The sequence below is a fragment of the Triplophysa rosa genome, linkage group LG10, assembly GCF_024868665.1.
Source record: "Triplophysa rosa linkage group LG10, Trosa_1v2, whole genome shotgun sequence".
Lineage (NCBI taxonomy): Eukaryota > Metazoa > Chordata > Actinopteri > Cypriniformes > Nemacheilidae > Triplophysa > Triplophysa rosa.
The window spans coordinates 25,242,286-25,266,322 of NC_079899.1; the positions used below are offsets into that span (position 1 = coordinate 25,242,286).

At 38.6% G+C, this 24,037-nt stretch overlaps 1 protein-coding gene across 1 annotated transcript in view; it reads right to left on the reverse strand.

Moving 5' to 3' along the window:
• akt1 (v-akt murine thymoma viral oncogene homolog 1) overlaps positions 1-22,332 on the reverse strand; it is a 33,678-nt gene extending 11,346 nt beyond the window's left edge. The window contains exons 1-9 of the mRNA XM_057344416.1: positions 22,208-22,332; positions 17,793-17,905; positions 5,125-5,253; positions 3,051-3,162; positions 1,866-1,992; positions 1,391-1,522; positions 754-819; positions 568-636; positions 356-481 (exon numbers count right to left, since the gene is read on the reverse strand). Coding sequence (XP_057200399.1) covers positions 356-481; positions 568-636; positions 754-819; positions 1,391-1,522; positions 1,866-1,992; positions 3,051-3,162; positions 5,125-5,253; positions 17,793-17,844 — 813 coding nt within the window. The 5' untranslated portion in view covers positions 17,845-17,905; positions 22,208-22,332. The remainder of the gene's footprint in view (positions 1-355; positions 482-567; positions 637-753; positions 820-1,390; positions 1,523-1,865; positions 1,993-3,050; positions 3,163-5,124; positions 5,254-17,792; positions 17,906-22,207) is intronic.
• Positions 22,333-24,037: the final 1,705 nt, after the last annotated feature.

Here is a 24,037-nt window from a genome sequence, read left to right on the forward strand (position 1 = left end):
AGAGAGAGAGAGAGAGAGAGAGAGAGACAGAGAGAGAGAGAGAGAGAGAGAGAGAGAGAGAGAGAGAGAGAGAGAGAGAGAGAGAGAGAGAGAGAGAGAGAGAGACAGAGAGAGAGACAGAGAGAGAGAGAGAGAGAGACAGAGACAGAGAGAGAAAGGACAAACTGTAGGTGTTGTGCAGATGTACATTATCATCATCATCATCTTCTGGACCGGTCATCTACATCACTACATCACTTTGCTGTAAAAATCCTACTATTCATTTGATGTATTCGACTATTATAATACTTTCAATATTTGAATAAAATTATAAAAGCAATAAACCACTCCAGGCGTATGACAGTGATTAACTGACCTTCAGGTCTCTGTAAACCACGTTCTTCTCTGAATGCAGGTAGTCCAGCGCCGACACGATCTCCGCCCCATAGAACCGAGCTCGGTCCTCCGAGAAAACCCGATCTCGTGACAAGTGGAAGAAAAGCTTCAGGAAAGAATAAATACAGGAATGTTATACAGAGCTTCACGTCACAGAGAATGAGTCTCTAGTCTGATCAGAAAGCATCTCACCTCTCCTCCGTTGGCATATTCCATGACGAAACACAAGCGGTCGTGAGTTTGGAAGGAATACTTCAGAGTCTGAACGTTGGAAAAACAAACAATTAGAAACACAACATGCTTTAAAATCTACAAACGGTCAGAGAGGGAGGAAAATGGTCATGGGAAAGTATTACTGCGTGTTTGTGTATTACTCACCGTCAAGAAGGGGTGTTTCGAGTTTTGAAGGACGCGGTTTTCAGTGAGTGTGTGAGCCACTTCATCCTAAAAGACATATTACAAAAAACACTAATGCAACACAAGCATCCACATAAACATACACAAATAAAACACAAACTACTTGAATCAAACAAAACTTGTCCAAAAATAATCTAAATTATATTTGAGTACAAAATATGCTTTAAGAAAATTAATTCTTTTCAGGACCCCTCGTGGTTTTTGTGATTGCAATTTACCCCCAAATTCTTCTTACTGTAATATAAAACAATAATATATTATTTAAATAGCAAATAATCCTTAGTAATTCTATAATGCCTTCATTTCATGCTTGTTTTTGTAAAACTCATTAGATTCCAATAAATATATTACAGTAAAAATAACTTTATCATATTAATACAAATTTTATATTAATTTAAGTATCATAGCATGCAATGGGCACTAAAATATCTAAATGATAATGCGGAAAATAAAAAGGCATTTAATGCAATTGAAGATAAAATGCAGCATTCATTTTTGGTGAAATGTTTTCTCATGTGCTTGGGGTAAGTGTGATCCACACAGACGTTCAACATTAGATATTTCTCATCTCGCTCCGATGTTTCCAGCTGTGACTCACTTTGGCTACAATCACTTCTTTCTTGAGGATCTTCATGGCGTAATATTTTCCAGTCGCTTTCTCCTTCACCAGAATCACCTTTCCGAACGTGCCTTTACCCAAGAGCTTGAGGTATTCAAAATCATGCATAGTCTGAAACAAAAGACAGCGAAACGTTGACACAACGCTCTCACCCGCCGCACGCTGAGCTATATGTGACATCACTACACCTGTGACCTGACCTCTGTGACCTTTAGGAATGTCAAAGATGTGAGCCAGTGAAATGGAAGGACAAGTTTTAAATCGTTCTGAGCTTCCTACAGCTGTGACTTGACCTCATCTTGGAATGTAATACATATGAAGAAAAAGTTTGTTGGGCAACTTAAATTTTCATTAACCTCTGAGAATTGTCTAAAATAAGGACAAAGCAACTTTGTTTCTACAGTAAGTCAACTAAACCTTTAACGAAAATTAAAAAAGTACAGGACACACGTACCACTTTGTGTCGAGGTTTGGTCAAATACATCTCCATGTCCATGGGGTCAGGAGACGAGTCCATCATCTCCTCCTCTTGTTTGTGCAGACTGTTGGCCACAGCCTGGATGGCTTTGGTCCATTCCTCCCTACAGACAAAGACACAGGCGCTACCTCAGTTTACATTCATTAACAGTACATCTTTATTTTACTAAACAATGTTAATGTAAATCTGTGCCCTGAAGCAGAACCCAGCCCAGAACTGCACTGGGTGAAGGGTTATAAAGAAAAAGCTTTACAATATATAGATTTATTTAGGAGAAGCTTTGTATTGTATTAATTTAAATAGAAAATATACATTATACAGATTTATACGGGAGAAGCTTTGCATTATATAGATTAACCGTAGAAAGAATAAACTTTACATTATATTGATATGTGAGGGAGATGCTTTACATTATACAAATTTACAGAGAAGAAACTTTACATTATAGTTATGTATATAAGAGACACTTTAGGTTAAATCAATTTATATAGAAACTTTACGTTACACAGCTTTATATAGGGTAAGCTTTACATTATATTGATGTATATAGGAGATGCTTACGTTAAATGAATTTATATAGAAACTTTACATTATACAGATTCGTATAGGTGGAGCTTTATATAGATTAAAAGTGTATAGAAGAAACTTTACATTATATTGATGTATATAGGAGATGATTTACATTATAACAATTTATACACAAGAAGCTTTACACTATAGTGATGTTTCTGTAGGAGGAGCATTACATTATACAAATTTGTGCAGAAGAAGCTTTACATTGTAATTATTTATACACAAGAAGCTTTACATTATAGTGAATTTTCTATAGGAGGCGCATTAGTTTATAGAGATTTGTACAGGAGGAGATACTTTTTGTTAAATCAATTTATATAGAAACTTTACATTATACAGATTCACAAAGGGGAAGCTTTACATTATAACAATTTATACATACAGTACACAGCTTTACATTATAGTGATTTACTGTATATAGAAAGGGCATTACATTCCATGAATTTATATAGGGTAAGCTTAACATTAAGTACAGCCTGTTGCAGTGCACAAACAACGTTCCACTACAGAACAAACACTTTATATTTTTTAACTCCATACAGTAAATATAGGGTAAGTACTGTAAACAGGTGTGTGTATGTGTCTGACCGTTCCTCAGGGCTCTCCACATGGAAGGTGCGTTCGATGACAGTGGTCCACTGCAGGCAGCGTATGATGAATGTGTTGGCTTTGGGTCGTTCTGTCTTCATCAGCTGACATTCTGGACACATCCAGAGAGAATCACAGCGGAGAAACAGACACCGTTACAATCATTTATCTTTATCTGTGCGTTCCTCCAGCACTACATTACACACACTCAGTAGGGAACAGCAGCCGGACACGCTGGAAACGAACAGGTGCGCTCAGATTCACACTGCACACGCTCACATCTAAACCTTATCCAAGTTCATTCAAGTCAGATAGAGATGGTTTTGAGTTTAAACAACCTCTGTCCAGTACAAACTCTATTCACATCTCTGAAGTGTAGAGAAATGACAATATCATGCTTATAAACATGGCATTCCAGCACAGAGCGTTCCCCTAATGTTAATGGTTTTTTGGGGGGGACGCAAACATTCCTGTCCAACCTGAAACAAACCTTAAACAATAACATTTTGGAAAGCAAAAAGTAATGTTCTGGGAACCCAAAGTCATTAGCTGGGATTAGTTTAAACACACTGTTTGGTGTTCTTGATTGAGGTTCAAAGTAAAGTTGAGATCATTTTCTGTGATAATCAACATGATGGCAGAAGGTTTACAGAAAAAATCAGATATTGTCAAGGGTTGTATACAGTAGCAGCTCTTCTGTATTGTTTCACTCTCCGATACTATGAACATCCGAGACAAACAGGGCGGCGGTGTCATCAGTTGCTAAAAACTCAAACTGGCGTCTTTTCCGAGCAACTAAAATAAGCTGCGTCTGTGTTCTCTCCCCTCAAAAGTGCTCACTCGAAGAGGAAAAGTTCTGCGTTCAGCGCCACAAAGCAGAATCCCCTTCGCATATCCAGCAGCGAGACCGCCAGCATTTTCCCGCAAACATATGTCGAGGAGAGACGGCGGAGGAGACATGTGTCACAGAAGACACGACACCATCGGCCTGTCGAATAGATGGAGGAGCGAGGTGAGACCACCACTGAGATCCAAGCGGCTCATCAGCAGCCCAGAACGCTTGGAACAGAGCCTCCATCAGCGCTGAGATAAATAATGAGGATCAGCCACTTAATAACCACTATATTTCACAAGTGTCAGGCAGGAAGCATTCTCTTGAACAAACATTATGGCTGTCTAATTAGTCTGTTCAATCATTTCCGAGACTTTCGCAGCGATGGCAGCGTGAAATTCTGCTGAGGTACGATGAGCGAAGTTGGTCCAAATATGTTTCGTGTGTTTTTGCGCGTCCCTCGAGGAAACGCGACGCTGTTCGCCTCGTCGAATGGGGTCGGGCGGCAACTACACGATAAATAAAATCGAGTCTAGTCACGCCCAGATAATGCCAGCTTATAGTGTTGTGACACCTACAGAATTTAGCATAATATAAAACTATTAGATGAAACCGTATGGATACGTAACACTGGTTATGAGCTATAACATACAGTAAATATTTAACATGCATGGAATACTATTCACATACTGCCATGGACTACTGGTTAGTGCACACTACACACTGTAGTGCTCTAGTCAAGTAAACAAAGATCAACTTTGTTATTAGTTATACTACAAGTATTTTTAGTGCATGGCAAAATAGTATGCAAGTACTTGTAACAGAAGTAATCAAAATACAACTTCTTGAAACTACAACTACAGCTTTGAACGTTTCGAACTGAATCAAAATGTTGAACATCTTTTAGACTAAAAATGTAAAAAAAACGATACAAGGAAGTGGTTCTGGGACACGTCTGACAAAAAGGTCTATATAGCTTATTTATTAATTCGGTAACGCATGACTTTTTATCTTATGTTGCGCTACTGAACTCCTCCCTCTGGCAATGAATTGTGGGTAATATCAGCTGTTAAGACTGCACATGCATCTGCACTATTAAACTGTACATAACCCGGGTTTTAAAAGATATTCATTTTAACATTCTACAATTTGGAACGTACTCATTCTAACTTCATTTTAATTACTTTCCTCCCGTGTTCTTAAAAAAACCACAGAAAGTTCAAGTCTGTGTGAAACACTCACGTCCCACCGAGAAGTTATTTAATGGTGTTTCCAGCTGATCCACGTCCTGCGGCCGCTCCTTATAACCGATAAACGTACCGTCACTCTTCAACAGAAAATACCGCGGCCTCCACGTCTTTATATATTCACCTGCGGATGAGAAACAGAGAGAGAGAGAGACGGGTTTAATTTGACATCACAAGGTAAGAACTGTCGAGACTAGCAAACGTTTCTGTTGACAGTATCCAAATTAACCCCAAAACTGTAAAGCCATCGTCATTAATTCATGATAGTTTGAGGTCATTTTGAAAGCATTAATTCATGAAGTAATAACAAAATAATTCCAGTATCTAAATTTAGATTTATTTAAAACCCTTGTTTCAACCCAAAACACCTTTATTTCCAAAACAGCATGAGAGAGAGAGAGAGAGAGAGAGAGAGAGAGAGAGAGAGAGAGACAGAGAGACAGAGAGAGAGAGAGAGAGAGAGAGAGAGAGAGAGAGAGAGAGCAGAAAACAAAAACTACTGTCAGATTCAGCTCGTGAAATGAAGTTCTGCGGAGAATCGTGGCACCAGATGTTGCGGAATTGGAAATGAAAAAAGGCAAAGCGACGCAGCCGTGGTGTCTGGAGCACGTCAGAAAGACACAGACACTTTGAATAGTTATCCAGGAAAAGTGTAATTTATTGTTAATTACGGGAGTTGAATATTAACCCCATGCAGGGTCTGAGCAAGCTGTCTCTAATTGGCCCATTTCCTCAGTCGCTAAAGTGTGGATCTGTCACGGCAAACGTCTGTCTCGCTGATATTCATCCGCTTGTGCCTCATTTCAACTGTGACGGACCAGAGGAGCAGACATTGGCCCGAAACACAGCAAACTACACATGCATTTATCACTGAAAGTCACAATCACGAAAATGATCACAAAAATGAAATTCGCGCCTGTAGAAAGAATAGATTTCTCTAATATCTTAATTATTTCTCCTAGACATAACCGAGATTAAATGGAGAGCAATTCGAAGCGTTTGCTCAAGTCTCTTCTGTCCCAGATATTTCTCGTGAGAGAAAAAGAGTCAGAAATGTCACAAATGTGTCCGTCATTAGAGTTTGAGAAGAGATGTCGACAATGTGTCAAACTGAGCTCAGATTTGTAAAGTCTGCAATCGAAAGTCAATATTATTGAAGATCTCAATATGATCTCAAACATTTCTCATCAAACTGACCCAAATTCAGATTATTTTACCTCTGCAATCACCTCTTTACACGCTTATTTGTTTCTCTTTCCATTTCTCCTAAACCTAAACGAAGCACAACTGAGAGCTCCATCGAATCTCCCGAGTTACAAAAAAGAGCAACATCCGCGCAATTCAAGTTTCCTCTGGTCTTGTCCCATGTTTGGTTTTGTCTCAGTAAAGTAACCGTGCGTCTCCGTGGCAGTTCATCACTTCAATAAAGATAAACCATTACAAATGACTGCACCTGATTCATAACAACTGGGATGGAGACACAGCCGAGAGAACATCTGTCTGCTTAAGACTCTCATTCACACCAGATGCCCAATATGTTATTACGGCTGGTGCCATTTTTCATCGTGGCGTGACGGAAGGGATCGGCTCAGACCGGTTCTGCACGCTTAGAGCTTTCAGCACTTAAAGCACACATCACTGTTACTATTAAAGTCCTGGTGAAATTGCAAATAACAATTCCTATTTATTCATGGAATATTGCAGTGTTTGTTATAAATAGCTTATCACTTTTTTAAATGCTTGTGTCCTCATAATCTTTAATCACAATCTGAAAATGCACTTCCGCCTTCTATTGGCTATCCGTCCCAGATGATGTCAGTTCGACGGCTTGGGCAGGGCAGAGCCGTTAACTCCTCCCCTTCAACTGTCAGTCTGCTCCTAGTTTCATTTCAAAATGCAATGCCAGTTTTTATACATCCAATCCAATAGCAATGGAAAACACAAGCCACGCCCACTATTTTCTCAGTCGATATTTCGTTGCACTCGGAAATGCGTCAGAATACGGAAGTAAAAACGATCGCAACTTCCAGTTCACGGGGACTTTAACAAACTACTAACTGATGACGGGCATCAAAAATAAAAGACAACATGGAGGTCAAATTTGCTTTAGCTTCATCACTTAAAGCCTAATTTCTGAATCATGCAGCAGGTTTGTGTCATCCCAGAAGCACTGGCTCAAGACCAGCGTTAGGTTTTTATTTCCAGACCGCATCTGCTGTTTAGAACTTTTCTGAGGTCAGCAGGGAGGTGTAAACATCAGAATCCATCCCAGATATGTGAACCAGCAGCGCTCTGGATGAACACCAGTCTGTCCATCTATCTCTCTCTCTCAAACTGAGTGCACGCCAAGTGACGTTTGAGACAGAATGTCCACAAAGCAACATCGCATAACACACACGACTGTGACATCAGAGACTGACAACAGACGGACACACCAAAACACACTTAGGTTGAGTTTTTATAGTGTGACAGCTTTGTAAACACCACGTTTATCTCAGCGTGCCTGCTAATGTGGACGTGTTTCAAACTGACAGACGGCTTTTGGTTACACAGGAAGTTTCTTTAGACCGCAGGCCTGAATTGCACAGACAGTGTGTGTGTGTGTGTGTGTGTGTGTGTGTGTGTGTGTGTGTGTGTGTGTGTGTGTGCGTGTGCGTGTGTGTGTCTCTGATGCACGCTGCCCACCCGAGCAGGAACGGGTGATTGATGGGTGACCCCTTGATGATGGGCAGTGCCACCAAACACAACCAAATACTTCCTTTAATAGCGCCTTCAATCTGCAAAGTGTACAGCAGCCACACAAACTGATGTCTCTAACTGCACTCGTACTGTAAATAAACTGTTTATCAAAAATGAATCAAATATAGTCAATGCGATTCCATTTTTAGGCACTTTAAATAATATTGAACTTCACTGTAAATACGCTTAGATTCTGTTATTGAATTCAAGGCATTGTTGAGAATCCAATTAGTGACTATAATAAGAATTATACATTCCTTCCTGAAACATTATTTAAATTATTGAGTAAATAGAGTTAAGTATTAGTTTATTGAGATTTAAAAAAGGGAAAAATAAGGCTGCTACATTTTTCACATTTATGTAAGAATATATATTTCTTTATTTTAAAATTATTTGTTTATCGATCTTGAACTTTTTTCACTAATTCATCAAGTACGCTGTAGCCTATATTTTTTTGTTGTGTAAGTTCTGTTTATTTGAAATGTGCAAGTTCTTGCTTTATTTTTTTGCCCCAATAGTTGTATATTAATAAACCTCAGGGAGGGGAGGAATGAAAAAGCACAGCTTTGAAACAATCAAACAATCACAGATTTTTCCTCGATTTTTGCGAACTATTATAAACAAATTGTTTTAGTCTGCAATCATCATTTGTCAAGTAAAATATTGCTTTAAAATGTATGCTTTGATACAATTAGATGTATGCTTTTAAACACATGCGACTGTAAAGTTCAGATGACATTTGTTACATATTACTTTTGTGTGACAACAAAGAAAACACATCAGTCGCTTCTCTGTCCCATCCCACACACACACACACACACACAAAACACTTATGTACACATTTATGCATTCTGCATTACGTACACATCTCCCTTAAAAAAAAACAGTGTATTCTTTTTTCCCTCACTGACATTTGGCCTCAATACGTTCTAGCATGACAAAAGAAAAGTTCAATAGAAATAACTCAACTGTGTGAACTATCAGAACATCAAAACCAATTTCCTGTTTTCAAATGGGAACACAAAGCATTGTGGGTACACAACTGCTGTCAGACCATTCATTCTTACACACACACACACACACACACACACACACACACGTGACTACACAAACACAGACCGCTTTCTATTCTAAACTTTTACCTTCTCACTCTTCTTCCTCTTTAACACATCTAACACTTCCACTTTTCTGTTTTTCTGGTCTGATCCGTGACGATCAGTTTAGTATTTAACCCTATAAATGACGCAGTGTTCAGATCACCTGTGACACACTGATATCAAGACTGATATGTGTTTGTGCAGATGTTTTGGGGTTTCGGTGGCCATAAACAGAGAACATCTAATCAAATGAGATTCTGAAGAAACAGGAAGTTGCTCGACAGAGAGCGTTATCTCAGGGACGCTCGCACTGTCTGTGTGTGAGAGAGAGAGAGATTTCCATTTAGATGTCTGCATGTAAGTCTGTGGTGTTTGTTTAATGTTGTTATGTTTCAATTTTGCATTGTGCCTGTGTGTGAGAGTGCACGTGATTCATCATGTATACACTTTCAAACCTGTGTGAGTTTCTTTCATCTGTAGAAAACAAAAGAAGATATTTTGAAGAACGTCCATAACCGAACAACATTGAATCCCATTGACTTCCATTGTATGAACACAAAACCACAGAGACATTTCTCAAAAATAAAAATATCTTCTTTTGTGTTCCACTGAACAGGGAAATATACTAAACAGCACGAGGGTGATTAAATGACAGAATTCAGATTTTTGGGTGAACTGTCCCTTTAAATCCACCAGAAGTTTCCAACAACAACCTGCAGATCAGAAACTGTGTGCAGGTGTCCCAAAGACTCAGATGCAAACAGTGATTACACCAAATTCTGAAATGATAAATAAAATAAAGTCACTAAATCATTAAAAAAAACACTCACTTTGCCTATTGCCTAAAACTTTAACTGCAGTTTCCAGTTAGGTTGTTCTGAGCATCTTGGAGATGATGCCACACTAAAGCAAATACATAAAAAAACTTCTCAAAAACAATTCTGAGACATCTTGAGACTGGTGAGAATGCCTGAGACATTACGAGACTTTGTGAGATTATCTGAGACAGACTGAGACAACCTGAGGCATCCCGCAGGATGTGCGTCTGCATTCATGTCTCAGGGCGAGCGGGGGGACAGGAGCACGTCTGACAGTCTGTGTGAGAGCAGAAAGGAGACATTTAGGTGATGCTGAGGATTTAGGGAATTAAAATCTTTGGAAACCGGGATCAGGGGGGTGCGGGGGGGGGCTCTTTTGTTGGGTTTCCTGGGCCGCCCCCCTCTCCCCGTGGAGCCCCTCTGAGCGGGTATCCTGCAGCTGTGCCTGCCACCCAGTCCTGTGCATATCAATGAGCCAGCGGTCCGCCAGCGGTCCAGCGGAGGCCCAACGGAGGGACCAAACATCGATTTGAAAACATTCAAAAATATAAAAAAGTAAACCGCAAAAAATGCCTTCTGATATTTTTGAATCTTGTAACATCTGCACATTAGCCAATACAGATTTTTTAATATAACATTTTTGGACAGTAAATTATATATCTAATTTTAATACGACGCATAACACAAATTCAGACAATTTAACTCAAGCTTTGCTTTCTTTTCTGATTTTCAAACTTAAAAAAGTTCGATTCATTCAAAAGTCTCATGTGGCGTGACTCGTGAGCGCTTCTGTCCAGTGATTTACTTCAATCTGAAGCGTTTTAATAAGATAAAAAACAAACACATAAAGGCAAAAAAAGAAGAAAACAAGTACTACCACTTAATAAAAATCACATTAGTGACACCGCCGCGCTCCGCATCCGTAATGTGACCAAATAGGGAATTCCTGGCACCGGCGCGCTCGCAGGAGCTTAAACTCTTCCGCAGTCACTCCATCTTCCTCAGCCTCTCTTTTCTTCTTCTCTTTTGTTGCTGTGATTTTCATTGCAGCTGGATCAGACGGAGCGGTTGGCAGGCACCACTGTTGCCGCTGGGGCGGGTATTGCCGGCGCTACGAGAGAAAAGGGGGCGAGCGGAGGCGCGGGGAGGAGGAGCGGGTTCGGCCGCGCTTTCTCACGCTCGTAAGAAAGACTCCACTTCTTCTCGGCGGCCAGAGGCACCTGCTGATTACCATAGAGACACAGTGGGAAGTTTTCCCCCCTCCGCTGCTTTTTGTGTTGTAGATTCCCCCCTCTTTTCGTTCCGGTAAACAAGCGCTCCATGGATTAGTTTACTGGGCGAAGAAAACAAACAAACAGGAACGCAAAATTCCAGCGATCGGTACAGATGCATGCGTGAGCGCCAACAGAAAGCTACTGTGATTTTGGAGGAGAATGCATGATCGCTATTTAAGTGAAAGTTGTAAAAAAGTTATCTTCGTTAGGATTTGGGGCCTGGTGTATAAAACTTTGCTTTTTAATTCACTTGAACTTTTATTCTTAAAGAGGATCTGTAGGGTGTGCAGATATTTACAACGTTTATTTTTAGGAATTCTGATGTGCATGGTAAATTGAGATGCACATTGTAATGCATTTTAATTTAATGTTTTATACATCAGGCCCCTTGTTTTCTAGATTTAGCATAAAAAAGTAAAAGCAATATTGTCACAAAGGTGTTCCATAAACTCAATTAGTTAAGCATTGCGTGTTAGCAATGCAAAGGTCATGGGTTTAATTCCCAGGGAACGCAAAAATTGATCAAAAAAATGTAACTAACTTTAAATCACTTTGGATTAAAGCATCTGTCAAATGCATGAATGTAAAATGAAGACATGACGTGTACACGTGAAGGTCTTAATTTTACATTCATGCATTTGACAGATGTTTTATAAAGATTACAGATTGCCTTAAAAAAAGTTTCCCAAGTAACTATCATATATCAAATCAAATATTGATTTTACATTCTGGACCATAAACGTTATTTTATATTTTTTATATTAAGTAAGAATGAGAGCACAATAATAGACTGTTGATCTCTACACAATATCATAATCACTTAAATATCTTGCAAAGATCTGAAGCAACGCACTCTTTAAACCAGTGGTTCTCAAACTTTTTCGTTGTAAGGTCCCCCTTGTGTGGGTCGTATTGCTTTGTGGCCCCCCCAAATAAAGTCTTATGATCTTAAACTTAGAATTTAAATTAAACCAAAGACATCAATTATACAATGCTGGAACATCAATTATTTTGGTTGGTGGTATTATTGTTCTGTTTGATTGCACAAAATGTAAGATAAATGTCTATATTTCATAAAATGCCACAAGAACTGTGGCCACCCGGACCTGTCTTGGGCCCCCCCAGGGAACCGCGGCCCCCAGTTTGAGAACCACTGCTTTAAACTAAAAAAGCTCACTGGTTCATCATGGTTATTGGTGGACTGATATGATTCGGGTAAATCTGACTTCTGGGAAAAAAAACAAAGACAGAAATTTATAAAAAGCTCTGAGGATCAGACTTCAGAAATCTAAAGCAGTTTATGTGTGCAGAAATGAAATAATAATCGACTGATTCAGGATCTGTCTTTTTACTCAGTCTGCTGTATGTTCTGGAGTTGAAGACACTCTTAACAGCAAAAAATCTCGGCTCATGATGGATGTCAGAGACGAGCAGGACCCCGGCGATCTGAAAGCCACCCGCGCAGCCGCTCCGCGCAGTCAGCGGGGAACACGGAGCAGACGTGCGGAGGAGGACGGGCAACCGCGAACAGAAGTGCAAAACAGAGAGATTAAAGTTGAGGGAGGAAAATAAAACAGCAGAAAAATGAACCGGACGAGCGGCCCAGTGGCAGAGCAGGAGGTTTCATCACAGCAAAGTAAGCACACAGCGGGCGCAGAAGAAGAGCCTGCTGGTGCGCGCACACACATCTATCCGCCCTCCTCGCTGACAGCTGCACCCTGGCAATTTACATCTCCCAGCACATTTAGCAGGAGCCTGTATGCCATCACCCGGAGCACAGAGACCTGCTGGCCTACAGACAGCAGACTGAGCGCGCTCCACCCGGGAGCCCAGTGCCGCCGCTGCCGCATCCAGCCAGAGAGGCAGTTCTGACGCCACCGCTCAGCTGTCACGTTTGGACAGTGATGAATAGAGATCTTAATAAGAGTAAAGAAGAGACGTGAGACCTATAGATACACGCGTGAGATCTGATCATCGGGCAGAAATGATGCAAGGCCGTGAATGATTTCTATTACTGTGTGATGTTATCTTGGATGTCAAGAAAATTTCAAATGTTGAAATGTAAGAGTTCTGTAAGACAACTGCTGTAATACCATAGTATGCTATAGTGTTTACTACAGTAAAGTTAACAACTGCTGTAATACCGTAGTATACTATAGTGTTTACTACCGTAGAAAACACTGCAGTTATATTATAGTAGGCTATAGTGTTCACTGCAGTAAAGGAACAACTACTGTAATACCATAGTATGCTATAGTGTTTACTACAGTAAAGGAACAACTGCTGTAATACCGTAGTATGCTATAGTGTTTACTACAGTAAAAAAACACTGCAGTTATACTATAGTATGCTATAGTGTTTACTACAGGAAAAAAACACTGCAGTTATACTATAGTATGCTATAGTGTTTACTACAGTAAAGGAACAACTGCTGTAATACCATAGTATGCTATAGTGTTTACTACAGTAAAGTTAACAACTGCTGTAATACCGTAGTATACTATAGTGTTTACTACTGTAGAAAACACTGCAGTTATATTATAGTAGGCTATAGTGTTCACTGCAGTAAAGGAACAACTACTGTAATACCATAGTATGCTATAGTGTTTACTACAGTAAAGGAACAACTGCTGTAATACCGTAGTATGCTATAGTGTTTACTACAGTAAAGGAACAACTGCTGTAATACCGTAGTATGCTATAGTGTTTACTACAGTAAAAAAACCACTGCAGTTATACTATAGTATGCTATAGTGTTTACTACAGTAAAAAAACACTGCAGTTATACCATAGTATGCTATAGTGTTTACTACAGTAAAAAAACACTGCAGTTATACCATAGTAGGCTATAGTGTTCACTGCAGTAAAGGAACAACTACTGTAATACCGTAGTATGCTATAGTGTTTACTACAGTAAAGGAACAACTGCTGTAATACCGTAGTATGCTATAGTGTTTACTACAGTAAAAAAACAATGCAGTTATACTATAGTATGCTATAGTGTTTACTACAGGAAAAAAACACTGCAGTTATACTATAGTATGCTATAGTGTTTACTGCAGTAAAGGAACAACTGCTGTACTACCATAGTATGCTATAGTGTTTACTACAGTAAAGTTAACAACTGCTGTAATACCGTAGTATACTATAGTGTTTACTACTGTAGAAAACACTGCAGTTATATTATAGTAGGCTATAGTGTTCACTGCAGTAAAGGAACAACTACTGTAATACCATAGTATGCTATAGTGTTTACTACAGTAAAGGAACAACTGCTGTAATACCGTAGTATGCTATAGTGTTTACTACAGTAAAAAAACACTGCAGTTATACTATAGTATGCTATAGTGTTTACTACAGGAAAAAAACACTGCAGTTATACTATAGTATGCTATAGTGTTTACTGCAGTAAAGGAACAACTGCTGTACTACCATAGTATGCTATAGTGTTTACTACAGTAAAGTTAACAACTGCTGTAATACCGTAGTATACTATAGTGTTTACTACTGTAGAAAACACTGCAGTTATATTATAGTAGGCTATAGTGTTCACTGCAGTAAAGGAACAACTACTGTAATACCATAGTATGCTATAGTGTTTACTACAGTAAAGGAACAACTGCTGTAATACCGTAGTATGCTATAGTGAAGTGGTTCTCAACTCTGGGCCACGAGATCCAATTTCCTGCCGAGTTTAGTCCCAACTCTGATATAAAACACCTGAACAAGCTAATCAGCGTCTTTAGGAATAGATGCGTTCAATTTAATGCGACGCTGCGCAAATCTATCAGCGTATGACATTTCAGTACTGCGATAGCGATTCAAGTGCAGATTGCTCGGTACGCATTCGAATCGCTCTCGCGGTACTTTAATGCGATATGCCAAACAATCTGCACAGCCCAACATTAAGTTAAAAACGTCTGTTCCTGAAGTCACTGATTAGCCTCTTCATGTGTTTTATCAGAGTTGGGGCTAAACTCGGCAGGAAAATGGATCTCACGGGCCAGAGTTGAGGAACCACTGCTGTAATGTTTACTACAGTAAAAAAAACATTGCAGTTATACTATAGTATGCTATAGTGTTTACTGCAGTAAAGGAACAACTGCTGTAATACCGTAGTATAGTAAATGAAACCAGTGAGTGCACACAATGAGAAGACAAACAATAAACCCAACTGGACACAAGCGATTTCTTATATGAAATAAGACCTGTTAACTCAAGCAGTCATCACTACTGCCTACTCACATAAAGACAAAAATCTCACATCTTCAAAGCTAAGATACATCCACATGTGACAGATACACAGAAATGCATCTTCTCACTCCGTTTTTGTTTGCTCATATTAAGCTATTTAACTATTAGGTCAAACCCTTGAAATACATGTGTGCTCTTGAGAAGAGAAGAGCTAGAAGTCATCACATTAACATTAACATCTTCAGCCTGTCGAGCTGGTAGAAGCTGTCAGATTCCACAGCCATGTATGAAACCGTAAGAGCGCTCGAGCTGTTCGAGGAGGTCAAACACAGTAAACACGCCGTCTGTCTGATGCCTGACGGAGCCAAAGGTGAGATGACAGTGACGTGACATCTTCACCCACCCGACCGTCCCATCCAAACACACAGACTACTCTGACATTAAACGGAGCGCAGCCGCTGGATCTATGACAGCACGCCGGCCAAACACACAGATGGGAGAAAGAGACACGCGTGTGTGGGAATTTGCTTTTCACAAATCATACAAATGCTCCGTCAGCTCAAATCTAACGGTCACCTGAGAACTTGAAAAACATCAGACACAAATGAGAGCGTAATTGTTCAAAGCATACATGAAGAGTATGGAGGTGTAAAACGAATGTAGATTGTGGAGGTAAAATAATCTGGATTTAAGTAAATTTGATGAGATTTGTCCATTTGAAGTCAAATCACTTTCGATTTTTACATCTGCACACTCTTAAAATTAAAGGTGCTTAAAAGGTTCTTCACAGCGATGCCTTGTAAGAACCATTTGTGAAACAGAAAGGTTCTTCAGATGTTAAAGGTTCTTTACGGTTTTTCCTTTTTTTTCAAAGTGCAGTGGTGAAAAACTCCTCCTGTGTCTGCCGAGCCGCCGTTCATTCATAATTTCTCTGTCAGTCAATCAGATGGAAGTAACACTTCTCCTCCTCCTCTTCTGTTTCCTGATCTGGTTAACCAGACAGACGTCAGACGTCATAGCGGACTGAATCTTCTGCTCCAAACTCCAAACAGAAGTTCTGCTTAATAGCGTAGATGTGATGTGGTTTCAGCTCATGTCGCGCATGTCCAAACAGTGTGGGAAATTCAGAAAATCCACAGCGGACATTAAACCAAACAACATTCAAGACCATAGTCGAGCTACCCGAGAAAAGCTCTGTGTCTGAAACACTACATACTCTATTTATGTACATGAACGCAGATGCTTACAGCTCGATTCACACACGTGCGCTCTCGTTGGGGACAGATACTTTTAAAAGAAATGTGCTTCCCAAAAAATAACACAAATGAAGATATTTTGAAACATGTTGTTAACTGGATCCCATTCACTTACACTGGTTTTGTTTCCATACAATAGAAGTGAATGGGTGCCGACGCTGTTCGGTAACCAACTTTCTTCAAAATATCTTATTTTGTGTTCTGGGGAAGAAAGAAAGTCATAAAGTTTGAAATGACAAGGCTGGGTAAATAAGAACAGAATTTTCATTTTTGGGTGAACTGTCACTTTAAACTCTTGTTGTTGTTTTTTACCACTTAATAATCAATAATTCCGAGTGCGTATGTGTAAGTAACTACATGAATTTTAATTCAGAATTTTAATATACTCCATATACTGTTCTATGCTTAAAGGTCCAGTGTATTAAATTTGGCGGCATCTAGCGGTGAGGTTATGAATTGCAACCAATAGCTCACTACACCCCATCCTTTCGAAAGCACTATGGAGGACTGACACAGAAATAAGATGTCGTCACGTTTTCGCTTCTTTGCCGAATGAGATAACGTATCTACGAAACACGCTATGTAGAGCAGCTTGTCCGTTTAAACCCGCGGTCACACTAATCTGACCGCGGCATAAGGCTACTGTAGAAACAACATGACGAATTCCATGTAACCGGATCCGAGGTGTACGTAGATAAAAACAGCTCATTCTAAGATAATAAAAACATAATGCTTCATTATGTTAGGTCTTTGTACACCTCTGAACACATAGTTATGTGTATTATATTGCATTTCTTTCAGCAGATCCCCCAAAAAATCATACACTGGACCTTTAAACACCAGTCACATTTTCTTCAGTAAACACTGGAATACACTAATATTCTGTAAGCGATTCTGAATGATCCAGAGCTTTCCAACTGATGATGTCGTGACACAAATCTTTGATTCTTTTAAAACTCATGATAAACTACAGCTTCATATATCAGTGTGTATGAACACAAAAACAGCCTGCAAAGAAATCCTCTGAGCAGTTTGTGATGAATGTAGACACACGTGTGCTCTCCTCCTCTCTCGCACTCTGCTCTTAAATGTTGACATGATCTACATATTATCAAACCTGATAAATACACAGACTACAGTAGCACTCAACAATGTAGTATAGTGGAAAGAGGGCTAACATTCTGAAATCTTCTTCAGAATTGAAAAATGTCAGACGAGCTGTCAATCACCAGTGAAATCACAGCAGTAATACATTACAAACTTGATACACGCCCAATGCACACACCTCTTTTGTGGAGCCATCCCTCCTTCACGATCGCCGCAACTGCCGTCGACATGATCTCCTGCAGGAGACGTCAGTCTGTCCAGCGTAACACCTCCTCTCTCACAGGACACTCACTGGAAAACATAAGATGACAGAAACTGTAAAACACTCAGATATTAAACTAGCGCTGTCGAACATCTCATCCTGCTGTATAAGTTTAACCAGATGATTAAAAATAGTGCAACTGTTAGTTCATGTCATTGACCGAGCACAATGACAACACGCACAATAAAACAAGCAATTTTTGAGAAGCAATTTTAAAATACATATCAATTTCTTACTATTGTCAAAGCACACATCATAATAAATATAATAAACTAAAGCAATGTGTTTACACTTTTGGACAGCCTAAAGTGGCTTATGGTCCTCGTTGACGTTTCTGGGTTTGCGCAAGTCGTCATGGATGGGTAAACTTCTATATGAATGGATGGTGAATGGGAGACTACCACAAAAATATTTTTTGCATTCTCATTTGCTCAAATAGCAAAAGAAAAACTCAACGATTGTGTTTTCGCTACTTTCAACAAAAGAAAAAAGATTGAGAGTCTGATACAGCAGTCAAAAGAGAGAAAAATGTCAAATTTACCGTGACTTCCATAGACACTGTTTAAGAAACACCCTCGCATTAGCGTTAACTATTTTTTTGCAATTCGATGCAAAGGTAATATAATACAAAGTATAGTGTGATAAACGTACATTTTTTAAAAATGATAAATCTAAAAAACTTTGGAGGATTTACGATGCTGATGACCGTTGAACCGTCATCACTGTCTTTCATCAAAGGTCCATTCCTCAAACAAGTTTTGTGTTTGTTTGGTCACATACACAACCATACACAGTATGACACTTGGTTTAATGCTCTCCTACTTAAAAAATTTTTATAATATAGATTAGGAATAAAAATTAAAGTAGCAAGGAAAAATAAAAAGCAAACATTAAGAGAGTTTTTATTCCATCCAATCAGAATTTACAATTTAAACCATCAAAACACATTTTGACCTTTTTTACGTATCATGATCCTCTTTTGTAAAGGATTAGCACATGTGCGACACAAACTGACTTCATCTAATTCTTACACAAAAAACATCAATATAAACAATGTGATGTTACATCATGTGATGTAAACAAACGAACAAGCATCGCTTTCTACATCACTTCAATGTCAGAGTTTCATTGCAGAGATTTAAAATGTGTCAGTCGTATCACTCACACTGCAGGACTCACTCAGACTGTTTCCAGCGCTGAAGGAAAAACATCTTATTATCTTATCATAGAATATCATTATTTTAGTCAAATTTATTTGCAGTTGTAATCTTTAATAAAAAAGCTCCACTCCCCTCTAAACAACAACTCATCTCTTCATGACGTAATGCCTGAAAAAGAGGTAGGACTATACTGAAAGTCCAATGGGTACCACTGGTGTATCAGGCCAACTTAAAAAGATCCAATCAATTAAGGGAGGGTGACAGAGTTCCGCCCTACTTTTTTAAAAATTTGTTTCAGAAGCCGTTTCACTCAGATGTACATCACGATATGGAAAAGAAGACTATAGCAACTTCCGTTTCATGGCTTTAAAGATTCACAAATGTGTTGACCAGAGATTAGTTACTTGTTAAGAACAGCCAGAGTTCAGACATACATGACTATGTCACTACAAAAAAAAAAACACTGACACACAGCCGTCTTTATGAACCCAATACATCATCTGAGGGTCACATGATCCGCAGGGTCACTTCAGTCCTCCCACAATCAATGCAAATTCATGGGGTGTGGTTTAGTAGGACACATGTGGATAAGTCATCATTTATCCATACATACACACAGGAGTGTGAAACAGTCATAAACGTTCATTCCGTGTCAAATAAACTACATTTTAGGAAATATCCAGATACAATTTTTATTTTAATGATTCTTTTTCTGAAGAATGAATTACTTAATAAATCATAAAGTCAATATTAAATCACAAAGTCAAAATGACAAATTTCACATAAAATTTAGAGCTAAACTACAGGAGGTGAAAAGTGACTTTAAAAACAAGACAGTTGATCAGATCAGTGTTTTATTTGTACAGATTGGCAGATCTGTTTGTCAAATTTGTTGACTTCAGTAATTTTGTTCCATCAAATACCTATGATGATAATTCAAAAATGAGGAACACAGCACTGTTTGAGTACTTTTCCAAACGTTTGCATGTTAGTAATTCAAGAACTGTTAAGGATATATTGACATCCTTTCAGATTCCACTTCTTAACAAAGAATCTTCATTTGCACAGCCCTGTATGCTGCAATCCCAGATATATGAGGATCTCAATGTGGGTCTCATTTTAATGGTCAAAATCAAAAACCAAACGTATAGGTCACTGGTTGAGTCAACATGGAATGAAGTCGAGATGTAAACCTTCTGATCTAAAGCGTCAGTGTAGCAGTGATGATGATGTTTGTAAACTGATGATTATAATGCTGTGATACATTGAGACTGAGACCGTGTTTGATAACTCCTAGTCACAACCTTCTGTGTTCTGTCTACACTGTTACGTTGGTAAGATGAACTTCAGAGTCAGATCAGACCCAAACAAAGAGGCAAGGACAGTCAGATGATGCTGTTTTACGTCAGAGTCTGTCTCTCAAACCACTAACACACACACAACACATCTTACTGTGTCCGTGCTGATTTCATACAGCATTCTTGACATTCTGCACATTTACATCAGCGCTACTCCAGAAATGTCTGAAGAAGTTCTTCATTCAGTCAGAAAAGAAGCAGTTACGTCTCTCATCTGCCCACTCGAGTCACATGTCTGAGGACGAGAGTAACAGTTTTAGAGCTTTCAAACCCGGACCGGGCTCAGATCAGGCCTGGATAGGTGGTTTTCATCTGGTTTTGAACTTCTAATGGCAATCAAACACAAAAGCAGAACTGATTGTAAAAATGTTCATGAAATTAAACCAAGAAATGTATGAACAACAAACTCCACAGGTTCAATAATAGGCAACATTAGAAAGAGAAAAAACAACTTTTAGTTTTCCATTGACATTCTAGTTCAGTAGAATGGGATAGTTCACCCAAAAATAAAATAAAAACTCTTTCACCATTAACTCGTCCTTATGTTATTCAAAAACTTTATGACTTCGTTTCTCAAGATATCTTTCTTGTGTTCCGCTGAAAAAAAGAGTCATGAAGGTGAATAAATAATGGCTGAATGTGAGCTATCGCTCACTTTTGGTTTCTAAATGTTGATGGTTTCGTGCTCTAGACAGCCAAAACTTCACCACATGAAAGTCAGCGCAAGCCATGTTTACCAAGTGAACCTGTATTCAACAAAAGTATTTCCTGCGCACTTGAATTTGGCTTGCTTACACCAAGAGACACAATTGCAGATCTTTAAGATATGAAGCGTTATATGTCAATCAAATTCAGAATCTGATTCCGAGATTCTGTATTAACGCTGCACATAAACTATAGACATATCAACAATAACCAAGACTCAAACACGACTCAAAGAACAATAAACTTGATCCATGATGACCAGATGAAGCACAAACCAGTTCCTGTGTGTTACAGTACACGATCAGGTAAGAGTGTGTGTGCGTGCGTGTATGACAATCATTGTGTTGTCATCAACATTCAAACAAACATAAGCTCAAGTCAAGTGGATATCTGGATGATTCATAAGCCTCTACATTAAATATTTAACTCTGTATCAATGCATTTGACAGATGGTCTACAGGTTTAATCCTAAAATGCAGAATAAAATAAGAGTGATGTGTAGATACCTGTATTGATAAAGCTTCATAGTACAGCAACAACATAGAAATGGTAAGACAACAATGTCACGGAACTGAAGAATTGTCAATCATTGTCACCATTTATATTTCTGTAAATTTGTCAAGCAGTTTTACCCAAAATCATTCACGACGCAAATGTAGCATTACTACAGCTATAATCTACAATACGAGCTAGAAACTATGAACCATGGTATTTAACAGTGTGCTACAAGAAACTTCAAAGAGTACCATGGTACATAATAAATGCTTCATTCGTTGCAACCACAGTATTATTTTTGACAGGTAAAAACACGAGCATTATTTATAAAGTGTGTGAATGAATGAAGAGAAACAACGTAACATCAAAACATCTTAACACTGGGCCTGCGCGCGCGCCTAAAGCGATACAAAGTAACAACTGACCCATGAACACAGACTCCTGCACTAGAGTTAACGAGTTTAACCAGCAGCTAACCAGTACTTCCCTTCAGCCTGCGTTAAACCAGTTGAACACGAGAGTTCATGTTTTGATTCAGGCCGCGTTCAGACCTGCAGTCTGTCTGTTAATAACTGATGTCATAGAGAAGAGAGTTCAGACTCTACCCACTCACAGTATCACAGGTGAGTCCCGAGCATGTCTGTGGATCTGCTGGCTCCTGTAAATCCACGGAAAACACACAGACGCGTTTTCACGAGCGCGAGCGCCAGTGCTTCCACTACAACTTCCACAGCGCGAGACGCGAGACTGTTGAGAGACCGCAGAGGGACGAGCGCGCAGGGTCCTAATGCTCACCATTTTACTGTAGAGAGTCCATTACACTGGATGACCGAGACAGTAGAGACAGTTCAGTTTTAAGAGTAGAGTTTGTTAAAGTACATTGTAGTTTAAATAAGAAGAATTAACTAGAAAATATTAAAAGTTAATAGAGTACTAAAAGGTTTAACAAAATACAGTGAAGAGTAGGCTGCTGTAGTTTTACAAAGTAGAAAAGAATTTCATAGAATAGCCTACAGTAGGTTGGAGCAATGTATAGGGCCTACAACCAAATGTCGCTGTTTTTCAGGAAATGGATTTAAAAAATTTAAATGATTAAACACTTTGTTGTCAGTCACTACTTTTTGTAGGTTAGATATCTGCAAAACCCAGTGAAGAACATAAATGGTGACTAATAATAATGATTTATGGCAAAAACGCCAGCGATAATTAAAGTTTACTCGGAGTATAGTGGAGTTTATTAATGTTTAATTTAATTTAATTTAAAAGTGTTTATCAGAGTATCATATGGATGCAGCAGCAAAAAAGTAAACAACATTCAATATGTGCGTTGTTTGCATTTTATGTTCATATGTTGCATAGATTTGAAGATCTGGGAACATTTATCAAACAATGTAAAATGTGTCAGATTGTGTCGTTTTCATCCATAGTCCCTAGGCAAGTTTCACACAGCTACCATAACATACACAAAACAATTCTCTAAAAAAGAATTTTGATTTTACATCAACCACATTTTCAACTTTTTAGAGAAGGTTTCTTTAATGTTGGGGGTTTTCAGTATATTAGACACATCTAACATGAAGTGTTAATTTTCTGTTGTACATGTAATAAAGTGCCTGAGAGAAGCTACACTTCTCACCAAACACATTATTTACTCACCAATATTTCATGTATTTCATATATTTTTTGCAGTAACTATAAATAGTATATCAGATTTTTCAACCGTTGCCTAGGCTTGATAATCTGGAAATAAAACAATACAACAGTCTTTAAGTCAATACAGAATTCGAAATGTCATAGTTTCATGTATTGGTCATTGTGATCACATACTGCATTTGTGCACAATTGTGACAAAAAAAAGATTTCATGATAATATTATTTTTTAATTCTGTCTAGCATCAGGAGGTCAGTGTCATTTTGTATGACATATAATCGTGGCTGTGAGGAGTTCTGGCTCATCTCTGTGATTTCCCCCTCTGAGACCCTTCTAAGTGTTTTAAATGTCTAAACGCTTTATTCACTCTTGGCTCTGTCCGGATGAGAGCTCATTAAATATATTATCTTTTGTGTATCTGTCTAGACTCCAGCACATCATTATTATGTTGTTATATCTGTACTTCTGCAGGCTATCTTTATGTGTTCCTAATGAGAAGATTTTTACTACGATCTCCTCTCATTTACATGATCTCTGTTTTTATTAATGTCATGCAGATTTTAAGATGGAAATGGCCTCAATGTCACATTTATTACAGAGTTTTCAGGAACACTTGAGCATAAATGTGCAGATCTCACTATACAACCTCTGTTTGTCAGCAGTTTGCCGTTTACACAAACAGACTGATTCTGCATAATTCCTCATTAATGTAAATGGCAAAGTCTTACTTTGCTGTGGAGTGAAGTAAATCACAAATGTTTTCTCCAAGACAGTAATGAAATTATGGATAGC